The sequence below is a fragment of the Varroa destructor genome, unplaced genomic scaffold (assembly GCF_002443255.2).
Source record: "Varroa destructor unplaced genomic scaffold, Vdes_3.0 BEIS01000002.1, whole genome shotgun sequence".
NCBI lineage: Eukaryota > Metazoa > Arthropoda > Arachnida > Mesostigmata > Varroidae > Varroa > Varroa destructor.
Window position 1 is genome coordinate 45,751,004 of NW_019211455.1, and position 11,007 is coordinate 45,762,010.

At 43.4% G+C, this 11,007-nt stretch overlaps 7 protein-coding genes and 4 pseudogenes across 9 annotated transcripts in view; 5 read left to right on the forward strand and 6 right to left on the reverse strand.

Moving 5' to 3' along the window:
- The window catches only part of LOC111244025 (histone H3), a 21,302-nt gene that overhangs the window by 2,552 nt on the left and 7,743 nt on the right, over positions 1 to 11,007 (reverse strand). The gene's annotated exons all lie outside the window — the stretch shown is intronic.
- Positions 77 to 1,274, reverse strand: LOC111244028 (histone H4). Its single transcript, XM_086979628.1, has one exon. The coding sequence runs from the start codon at positions 1,255 to 1,257 to the stop codon at positions 946 to 948; it is 312 nt and encodes a 103-aa protein (XP_086835754.1). The 5' UTR covers positions 1,258 to 1,274; the 3' UTR covers positions 77 to 945.
- LOC147757878 (histone H3-like) lies at positions 2,035 to 3,033 on the forward strand (annotated as a pseudogene).
- Positions 2,819 to 7,996, reverse strand: LOC111244022 (histone H2B). Its single transcript, XM_022790552.2, has 2 exons — positions 7,058 to 7,996; positions 2,819 to 2,872 (listed from the first exon to the last, which is right to left on the reverse strand). Exon 1 carries the CDS (start codon positions 7,945 to 7,947, stop codon positions 7,573 to 7,575), a length of 375 nt encoding a protein of 124 aa, XP_022646287.1. The 5' UTR covers positions 7,948 to 7,996; the 3' UTR covers positions 2,819 to 2,872; positions 7,058 to 7,572.
- LOC147757879 (histone H2B-like) lies at positions 3,383 to 3,891 on the reverse strand (annotated as a pseudogene).
- On the forward strand, positions 3,828 to 4,336 carry LOC111244021 (histone H2A-like; annotated as a pseudogene).
- LOC111244029 (histone H4) lies at positions 4,946 to 5,609 on the reverse strand. The gene has a single exon (XM_022790560.2). The coding sequence runs from the start codon at positions 5,549 to 5,551 to the stop codon at positions 5,240 to 5,242; it is 312 nt and encodes a 103-aa protein (XP_022646295.1). The 5' UTR covers positions 5,552 to 5,609; the 3' UTR covers positions 4,946 to 5,239.
- On the forward strand, positions 6,329 to 7,221 carry LOC111243727 (histone H3-like; annotated as a pseudogene).
- On the forward strand, positions 9,001 to 9,620 carry LOC111244026 (histone H3). Its single transcript, XM_022790557.2, has one exon. It carries the CDS (start codon positions 9,011 to 9,013, stop codon positions 9,419 to 9,421), a length of 411 nt encoding a protein of 136 aa, XP_022646292.1. The 5' UTR covers positions 9,001 to 9,010; the 3' UTR covers positions 9,422 to 9,620.
- LOC147757880 (histone H2B-like) lies at positions 9,650 to 10,040 on the reverse strand. Its single transcript, XM_086978539.1, has one exon. It carries the CDS (start codon positions 9,902 to 9,904, stop codon positions 9,650 to 9,652), a length of 255 nt encoding a protein of 84 aa, XP_086834665.1. The 5' UTR covers positions 9,905 to 10,040.
- Positions 10,036 to 10,992, forward strand: LOC111244020 (histone H2A). Its single transcript, XM_022790551.2, has one exon. It carries the CDS (start codon positions 10,109 to 10,111, stop codon positions 10,484 to 10,486), a length of 378 nt encoding a protein of 125 aa, XP_022646286.1. The 5' UTR covers positions 10,036 to 10,108; the 3' UTR covers positions 10,487 to 10,992.

An 11,007-nucleotide genomic window follows, 5' to 3' on the forward strand; every position in this document is an offset into this window, starting at 1 on the left:
GGCTGTCCTCCTCCCCAAGAAGACCGAGAAGGCCCAGGCCTAAATTACTCGCCGTCATTGAAAAAACGGCCCTTTTCAGGGCCACCATATATTAAGGGATCAAACGCTGAAAACAATTTTAAATGTATTTTTAATATATACATATATATGCAGTCGAATCTAGGCTCGATTAAAAAAACGATTAGGAATTTTCGGTGATCTATACATCTATTAAAAGCGTACGTTTGCCCACGCACAGATATAAAAGCCTTAGAAGGGAAAGTCTCGATTTCAGCGGGCAAATGTTTATTCTTTTGATTGTGTCAGAAAATTTTTGGCGCGGAACACGTAACTCACTGTTGTTGAGTTGGCCACAGAAGCTGTACTTTTCAACAGTGTTTGCACTCTAATTTAGGACAATAAGAAGGGTATGCTTTGACTTTCATAATGTTTTTTGATTCCGCTACAGCTATTGTTTAACACTAAACCGACTACTAGCGGTTAATTTGATCGTCCGCAATTTTTTTCACTAGTTTATGTATTTAAATATTATCGCATCGCCATCGAAGATCCACGTTTAATTACAAAAAAAAATTTTAAATCGCCCATTTTCGTGAGCGACGATTGAGATCGATATACAAGAAGTGTTGGTAGGTCTACTGCTAAAACGACTTCTAAAGGTCTCTAGTTAACTTCGCTGAATTAGCGGTTGCATGGTTTCACAATCCTGCCTGATTATTTGGCACATTTGCCAATTCGTGAATATTAATACGTTTCTGATACGGTGGTTGTGTGCTATTTGATTATTTTCTGCTTTAATAACGATGCTAATATTTCTTAATATATTGTGAGGCCTTGTGTAACCGAAATTAATAAAATTAGGTCAGCATGTTTAAACGTTTTTGACCTCGTTGGATTTGGTGGCCCTGAAAAGGGCCGTTTTTTTTTGATAGGGCAAGTTGATGTTTAGCCGCCGAAACCATAAAGGGTACGTCCCTGCCTCTTGAGGGCGTAGACGACGTCCATGGCGGTGACAGTCTTCCTTTTGGCGTGCTCGGTGTAGGTGACAGCGTCACGGATGACGTTTTCAAGGAATACTTTAAGAACACCCCGAGTCTCTTCGTAGATCAGACCAGAGATACGCTTGACACCGCCACGGCGAGCGAGACGGCGAATTGCTGGCTTGGTGATACCTTGAATGTTATCACGAAGAACTTTACGGTGACGTTTGGCACCTCCCTTTCCGAGTCCTTTACCTCCCTTGCCACGTCCAGACATTACGGCTCGGATTCGTTCTCAATCAAGCTGAAAAAACAGAGTGCCGCTTCTACTTGCGGTGCTCTTATTTATAGCCAGCAAAAGCACTATATGTGCTGGCGCTGCAATCGCTAACTGTAGACACTCAATGGCGCCAATCATGAGCATCAATAGCTTCCTTCCTCTTCTAAGGGCTCCAAGTGTCTGTTGTTTAAAAAAGTGCTAGAATCGAGGAGAGCATTTATTCGGTTCTAAAATTATCACCATTAGGTTTTTAGAATGTATTGGTGTATATGGATTCAACAGGTGGATTCCATTGGTCGGGAGATTTAGAGCAATGAGCTCATTTAATTGCATGCTTACTGTGGATCTATGTGCTACAAAAAATAGGTAGGCAGAGGAACATAAAACTGTGTTTTCGTGACAGTCTTAGCACTTTTTATCCTCTGTGTAACGATTAAAACTATATCAGTAGTAATAGATCGGAAAATGAAGGTTGCATGACGTATGTCTATTGAAACCTGTGTAAAGTTATCTTTTCATGTCAAATCATAAAAATGCATACACAGATCATATAAAAATTAATTAATGTTTGTTTTAAATTACATTTTCTATCGGACCTTCAAGTTAATTGCCATAGTCAACATAAACTCTCAGGTGAATATGATCGGATGCTTCTTTCAGCGGCGTCCCGCTAGAGGGCGTTGCCCATTTATCGAACTCCCCTTTCCTAAACGCTATATAAGTCCAAAACTCGAGGCTCTGTCTTCAACATTTGTTGTTAACAGACAGTCAAAAATGGCGCGTACTAAGCAGACCGCCCGTAAGTCCACTGGCGGAAAGGCTCCCCGTAAGCAGCTTGGCCACCAAGGCCGCCCGTAAATCTGCTCCAGCTACAGGCGGTGTAAAAAAACCCCATCGTTACAGGCCTGGTACCGTCGCTCTCCGTGAGATCCGTCGTTACCAGAAATCGACTGAGCTTCTCATTCGCAAGCTGCCCTTCCAACGTCTTGTGCGCGAGATTGCTCAGGATTTCAAAACCGATCTGCGTTTCCAGAGCTCGGCGGTATGGCTCTCCAGGAGGCGTCCGAGGCTTATCTGGTCGGTCTCTTTGAAGACACCAATCTATGCGCCATCCATGCCAAACGTGTCACCATTATGCCTAAGGACATCCAACTGGCTCGTCGTATCCGCGGAGAGCGCGCTTAAGTTACTGGAATCTTTACTTCAGTAAGAAAAAAACGGCCCTTTTCAGGGCCACCAACATCTAGAAGATCATGCGCTTTACTGTGCATTCTCAAATAATTAAATATACTTTTGCAGACCATTTACATATTAAGTAACTGGTAGTTTATAGATGAGTGATGAATATGTCTGCTCAATATATTGCGGGCAAATTTCCAGTCAACCGCAAAGCATCATCAATTGTCGAAAACTGCTTAATTTGAATAAAATAGTATTTTGGAAAAAATGTGAAAGAAGAGCCAGAGGGACTTGTAGAAAAATCCAGGAGAGCAAACTTAGTCACATGGAAAGACACTATAAGACGTAAATTTTGAGTTTTTCGTTCGTTGCTGCCGTTAAGGATTCTTTTGGATGACCTCAACGACAAAATTACGTGATCTGCTCTTGGTCTCTATAATACACCACCTCATGGGTTTACACCCCCAGTGCACCGTTATGGCTACACAAGAGATATACCTATGCGCACCAAACTTGCCTACGTTCTCAAAGTACGGCACCTTTTAAGTACGTCGTAAATAACGGAGTAAATAAATTATTATTTGAAAATTTTGCTACCGTTTGTTGTAATCCGCGATCGACGAGAGTGACAGATGTGGTGCATTTATGTCATAATTTCGCTGTTTCTTAGCTCAAGGGAAGGCTTAGTATTTTTAATTTACATAAGTCAACTGATATAACCTTCGATTGTATTCAAGTAAGTGGTAATGAAACAAGAACTGGCAACTATGTTAACGCTGATAATACGCCTCATAGATGAGTACGATAAGCTATAGGTGAAACGCAAAATTATAGCAGCTACATGTAACGATTCTGCCTAAGTAATTGATCTTTCATAATTTGGTGGCCCTGAAAAGGGCCGTTTTTTGGTGATACCCGAAGGCATATATGTGTGGTGGAGAAATTACTTGGAGGAAGTGTACTTGGTGACAGCTTTGGTTCCCTCAGACACGGCGTGTTTGGCCACTCACCAGGGAGCAGAGCCTGACGGCGGTCTGAACCTCCCGAGAGGTGATGGTCGATCTCTTGTTGTAGTGCGAGAGACGGGAGGCCTCGGCAGCGATTCTCTCGAAAATGTCGTTTACGAATGAGTTCATAATCGACATGGCCTTCGACGAGATACCAGTGTCGGGGTGGACTTGCTTAAGGACCTTGTAAATGTAGATAGAAAAGGACTCCTTCCTTCTACGCTTCTTCTTTTTTTTGTCCGTAGCACGGACGTTCTTCTGGGCCTTCCCGGCCTTCTTAACAGCCTTTCCGGACGGTGCAGGCGGCATAACTTCGGTAATGAAACCAAGTAATTCACCTTGAGTTGATGCCTACTATTTATTGCCAGCTCGCAGTGCCATTTTGGCGCCATATCATGAGCACTCTCCCAATAAGAGAGGAGGTAGTCTCCAGTCGGAGCCCACTCTAAATGTATATATAGCCATTACTCTACAGCAAAACTGCTACTTGTTTATTCGTAACTGAACGTCATCATGTCTGGTCGCGGAAAGGGAGGAAAGTCAAAAACGAAGGCTAAGACCAGGTCTTCGCGGGCAGGACTTCAGTTCCCCGTCGGTCGTACCATCGTCTGCTTCGTAAGGGCAACTACGCTGAGCGAGTTGGGGCGGGCGCCCCTGTGTACCTAGCTGCCGTTCTTGAGTACCTTGCTGCTGAGGTCCTTGAGTTGGCCGGTAACGCTGCTCGTGACAACAAAAAGACTAGGATTATCCCCCGTCACCTTCAGTTAGCTATCCGTAACGACGAGGAGTTGAACAAGCTTCTTTCAGGAGTGACCATTGCCCAGGGTGGCGTCCTACCCAATATCCAGGCTGTCCTCCTCCCCAAGAAGACCGAGAAGGCCCAGGCCTAAATTACTCGCCGTCATTGAAAAAACGGCCCTTTTCAGGGCCACCATATATTAAGGGATCAAACGCTGAAAACAATTTTAAATGTATTTTTAATATATACATATATATGCAGTCGAATCTAGGCTCGATTAAAAAAACGATTAGGAATTTTCGGTGATCTATACATCTATTAAAAGCGTACGTTTGCCCACGCACAGATATAAAAGCCTTAGAAGGGAAAGTCTCGATTTCAGCGGGCAAATGTTTATTCTTTTGATTGTGTCAGAAAATTTTTGGCGCGGAACACGTAACTCACTGTTGTTGAGTTGGCCACAGAAGCTGTACTTTTCAACAGTGTTTGCACTCTAATTTAGGACAATAAGAAGGGTATGCTTTGACTTTCATAATGTTTTTTGATTCCGCTACAGCTATTGTTTAACACTAAACCGACTACTAGCGGTTAATTTGATCGTCCGCAATTTTTTTCACTAGTTTATGTATTTAAATATTATCGCATCGCCATCGAAGATCCACGTTTAATTACAAAAAAAGAAATTTAAATCGCTCATTTTCGTGAGCGACGATAGAGATCGATATACGAGAAGCGTTGGTAGGTCTATTGTTAAAACCACTTCTAAAAGTCTCTAGTTAACTTCGCTGAATTAGCGGTTGCATGGTTTTACAATCTTGCCTGATTATTTGACACATTCGTCGATTCATGAATATTAATACGTTTCTGATGCGATGGTCGTGTGCTATTCGACTCTGATCTTCTTTAATAACGATGCTAATATTTTTTAACATATTGTGAGGCCTTGTGTAAACGACATCAATAAAATTAGGTCAGTTTGCTTAAACGTTTTCGACCTCGTTGGATTTAGTGGCCCTGAAAAGGGCCGTTGTTTTTTGATAGGGCAAGTTGTTGTTTAGCCGCCGAAACCGTAAAGGGTACGTCCCTGCCTCTTGAGGGCGTAGACGACGTCCATGGCGGTGACAGTCTTCCTTTTGGCGTGCTCGGTGTAGGTGACAGCGTCACGGATGACGTTTTCAAGGAATACTTTAAGGACACCCCGAGTCTCTTCGTAGATCAGACCAGAGATGCGCTTGACACCACCACGGCGAGCGAGGCGGCGAATGGCTGGCTTGGTGATACCTTGAATGTTATCACGAAGAACTTTACGGTGACGTTTGGCACCTCCCTTTCCGAGTCCTTTACCTCCCTTGCCACGTCCAGACATTACGGCTGGATTCGTTCTCAATAAGCTGACAAAAAAGAGTGTCGCTTCTACTTGCGGTGCTCTTATTTATAGCCAGCAAAAGCACTATATGTGCTGGCGCTGCAATCGCTAACTGTAGACCTTCAATGGCGCCAATCATGAGCATCAATAGCTTATCTTCCTCTTCTAAGGGCTCCAAGTGTCTGTTGTTTAAAAAAGCGCTAGAATCGAGGAGAGCATTTATTCGGTTCTAAAATTATCACCATTAGGTTTTTAGAATGTATTGGTGTATATGGATTCAACAGGTGGATTCCATTGGTCGGGAGATTTAGAGCAATGAGCTCATTTAATTGCATGCTTACTGTGGATCTATGTGCTACAAAAAAATATAGGTAGGCAGAGGAACATAAAACTGTGTTTTCGTGACAGTCTTAGCACTTTTTATCCTCTGTGTAACGATTAAAACTATATCAGTAGTAATAGATCGGAAAATGAAGGTTGCATGACGTATGTCTATTGAAACCTGTGTAAAGTTATCTTTTCATGTCAAATCATAAAAATGCATACACAGATCATATAAAAATTAATTAATGTTTGTTTTAAATTACATTTTCTATCGGACCTTCAAGTTAATTGCCATAGTCAACATAAACTCTCAGGTGAATATGATCGGATGCTTCTTTCAGCGGCGTCCCGCTAGAGGGCGTTGCCCATTTATCGAACTCCCCTTTCCTAAACGCTATATAAGTCCAAAATCAGGCTCTGTCTTCAACATTTGTTGTTAACAGACAGTCAAAAATGGCGCGTACTAAGCAGACCGCCCGTAAGTCCACTGGCGGAAAGGCTCCCCGTAAGCAGTGGCCACCAAGGCCGCCCGTAAATCTGCTCCAGCTACAGGCGGTGTAAAAAAACCCCATCGTTACAGGCCTGGTACCGTCGCTCTCCGTGAGATCCGTCGTTACCAGAAATCGACTGAGCTTCTCATTCGCAAGCTGCCCTTCCAACGTCTTGTGCGCGAGATTGCTCAGGATTTCAAAACCGATCTGCGTTTCCAGAGCTCGGCGGTCATGGCTCTCCAGGAGGCGTCCGAGGCTTATCTGGTCGGTCTCTTTGAAGACACCAATCTATGCGCCATCCATGCCAAACGTGTCACCATTATGCCTAAGGACATCCAACTGGCTCGTCGTATCCGCGGAGAGCGCGCTTAAGTTACTGGAATCTTTACTTCAGTAAGAAAAAAACGGCCCTTTTCAGGGCCACCAACATCTAGAAGATCATGCGCTTTACTGTGCATTCTCAAATAATTAAATATACTTTTGCAGACCATTTACATATTAAGTAACTGGTAGTTTATAGATGAGTGATGGATATGTCTGCTCAATGTATTGCGGGCAAATTTCCAGTCAACCGCAAAGCATCATCAATTGTCGAAAACTGCTTAATATGAATAAAATAGTATTTTGGAAAAAATGTGAAAGAAGAGCCAGAGGAACTTGTAGAAAAATCCAGGAGAGCAAACTTAGTCACATGTAATACACCACCTCATGGGTTTACACCCCAGTGCGCACCGTTATGGGTACACAAGAGTTATACCTATGCGCACCAAACTTGCCTATGTTCTCGAGACACGGCACCTTTTAAGTACGTCGTAAATAACACAGTAAGTAAATAAATTATTATTTGAAAATTTTGCTACCGTTTGTTGTAATCGCGATCGACGAGAGTGACAGATGTGGTGCATTTATGTCATAATTTCGCTGTTTCTTAGCTCAAGGGAAGGCTTAGTATTTTTAATTTACATAAGTCAACTGATATAACCTTCGATTGTATTCAAGTAAGTGGTAATGAAACAAGAACTGGCAACTATGTTAACGCTGATAATACGCCTCATAGATGAGTACGATAAGCTATAGGTTGAAACGCAAAATTATAGCAGCTACATGTAACGATTCTGCCTAAGTAATTGATCTTTCATAATTTGGTGGCCCTGAAAAGGGCCGTTTTTTGGTGATACCCGAAGGCATATATGTGTGGTGGAGAAATTACTTGGAGGAAGTGTACTTGGTGACAGCTTTGGTTCCCTCAGACACGGCGTGTTTGGCCAGCTCACCAGGGAGCAGAAGCCTGACGGCGGTCTGAACCTCCCGAGAGGTGATGGTCGATCTCTTGTTGTAGTGCGAGAGACGGGAGGCCTCGGCAGCGATTCTCTCGAAAATGTCGTTTACGAATGAGTTCATAATCGACATGGCCTTCGACGAGATACCAGTGTCGGGGTGGACTTGCTTAAGGACCTTGTAAATGTAGATAGAAAAGGACTCCTTCCTTCTACGCTTCTTCTTTTTTTTGTCCGTAGCACGGACGTTCTTCTGGGCCTTCCCGGCCTTCTTAACAGCCTTTCCGGACGGTGCAGGCGGCATAACTTCGGTAATGAAACCAAGTAATTCACCTTGAGTTGATGCCTACTATTTATTGCCAGCTCGCAGTGCCATTTTGGCGCCATATCATGAGCACTCTCCCAATAAGAGAGGAGGTAGTCTCCAGTCGGAGCCCACTCTAAATGTATATATAGCCATTACTCTACAGCAAAACTGCTACTTGTTTATTCGTAACTGAACGTCATCATGTCTGGTCGCGGAAAGGGAGGAAAGTCAAAAACGAAGGCTAAGACCAGGTCTTCGCGGGCAGGACTTCAGTTCCCCGTCGGTCGTACCGGATTCGTTCTCAACAAGCTGAAAAAACAGAGTGCCGCTTCTACTTGCGGTGCTCTTATTTATAGCCAGCAAAAGCACTATATGTGCTGGCGCTGCAATCGCTAACTGTAGACACTCAATGGCGCCAATCATGAGCATCAATAGCTTGCCTTCCTCTTCTAAGGGCTCCAAGTGTCTGTTGTTTAAAAAAGTGCTAGAATCGAGGAGAGCATTTATTCAGTTCTAAAATCATCACCATTAGGTTTTTAGAATGTATTGGTGTATATGGATTCAACAGGTGGATTCCATTGGTCGGGAGATTTAGAGCAATGAGCTCATTTAATTGCATGCTTACTGTGAATCTATGTGCTACAAAAAATATAGGTAGGCAGAGGAACGTAAAACTGTGTTTTCGTGACAGTCTTAGGACTTTTTATCCTCTGTGTAACGATTAAAACTATATCAGTAGTAATAGATCGGAAAATGAAGGTTGCATGACGTATGTCTACTGAAACCTGTGTAAAATTATCTTTTCATGTCAAATCATAAAAATGCATGCACAGATCATATAAAAATTAATTAATGTTTGTTTTAAATTACATTTTCTATCGGACCTTCAGGTTAATTGCCATAGTCAATATAAACTATCAGGTGAATATGATCGGATGTTTCTTTCAGCGGCGTCCCGCTAGAGGGCGTTGCCCATTTATCGAACTCCCCTTTCCTAAACGCTATATAAGTCCAAAACCGAGCTCTGTCTTCAACATTTGCTGTTAACAGACAGTCAAAAATGGCGCGTACTAAGCAGACCGCTCGTAAGTCCACTGGCGGAAAGGCCCCCCGTAAGCAGCTGGCCACTAAGGCTGCCCGTAAATCGGCTCCAGCTACAGGCGGTGTAAAAAAACCCCATCGTTACAGGCCTGGTACCGTCGCTCTCCGTGAGATCCGTCGTTACCAGAAATCGACTGAGCTTCTCATTCGCAAGCTGCCCTTCCAACGTCTTGTGCGCGAGATCGCTCAGGATTTCAAAACCGATCTGCGTTTCCAGAGCTCGGCGGTCATGGCTCTTCAGGAGGCGTCCGAGGCTTATCTGGTCGGTCTCTTTGAGGACACCAATCTATGCGCCATCCATGCCAAACGTGTCACCATTATGCCTAAGGACATCCAACTGGCTCGTCGTATTCGCGGAGAGCGCGCTTAAGTTACTGGAATCTTTACTTGAGTAAGAAAAAAACGGCCCTTTTCAGGGCCACCAACATCCAGAAGATCATGCACTTTACTGTGCATTCTCAAATAATTAAATATACTTTTGCAGACCATTTACATATTAAGTAACTGGTAGTTTATAGATGAGTGATGGATATGTCTGCTCAATATATTGCGGGCAAATTTCCAATCCACCGCAAGGCGTCATCAATATTAAAGCTGCTTAATTTGAATGAAATAGTGTTTTGGAAAAAATGACAGCGATTCTCTCGAAAATGTCGTTTACGAATGAGTTCATAATCGACATGGCCTTCGACGAGATACCAGTGTCGGGGTGGACTTGCTTAAGGACCTTGTAAATGTAGATAGAAAAGGACTCCTTCCTTCTACGCTTCTTCTTTTTTTTGTCCGTAGCACGGACGTTCTTCTGGGCCTTCCCGGCCTTCTTAACAGCCTTTCCGGACGGTGCAGGCGGCATAACTTCGGTAATGAAACCAAGTAATTCACCTTGAGTTGATGCCTACTATTTATTGCCAGCTCGCAGTGCCATTTTGGCGCCATATCATGAGCACTCTCCCAATAAGAGAGGAGGTAGTCTCCAGTCGGAGCCCACTCTAAATGTATATATAGCCATTACTCTACAGCAAAACTGCTACTTGTTTATTCGTAACTGAACGTCATCATGTCTGGTCGCGGAAAGGGAGGAAAGTCAAAAACGAAGGCTAAGACCAGGTCTTCGCGGGCAGGACTTCAGTTCCCCGTCGGTCGTATCCATCGTCTGCTTCGCAAGGGCAACTATGCTGAGCGAGTTGGAGCGGGCGCCCCTGTGTACCTAGCTGCCGTTCTTGAGTACCTTGCTGCTGAGGTCCTTGAGTTGGCCGGTAACGCTGCTCGTGACAACAAAAAGACTAGGATTATCCCCCGTCACCTTCAGTTAGCTATCCGTAACGACGAGGAGTTGAACAAGCTTCTTTCAGGAGTGACCATTGCCCAGGGTGGCGTCCTACCCAATATCCAGGCTGTCCTCCTCCCCAAGAAGACCGAGAAGGCCCAGGCCTAAATTACTCGCCGTCATTGAAAAAACGGCCCTTTTCAGGGCCACCATATATTAAGGGATCAAACGCTGAAAACAATTTTAAATGTATTTTTAATATATACATATATATGCAGTCGAATCTAGGCTCGATTAAAAAAACGATTAGGAATTTTCGGTGATCTATACATCTATTAAAAGCGTACGTTTGCCCACGCACAGATATAAAAGCCTTAGAAGGGAAAGTCTCGATTTCAGCGGGCAAATGTTTATTCTTTTGATTGTGTCAGAAAATTTTTGGCGCGGAACACGTAACTCACTGTTGTTGAGTTGGCCACAGAAGCTGTACTTTTCAACAGTGTTTGCACTCTAATTTAGGACAATAAGAAGGGTATGCTTTGACTTTCATAATGTTTTTTGATTCCGCTACAGCTATTGTTTAACACTAAACCGACTACTAGCGGTTAATTTGATCGTCCGCAATTTTTTTCACTAGTTTATGTATTTAAATATTATCGCATCGCCATCGAAGATCCACGTTTAATTAC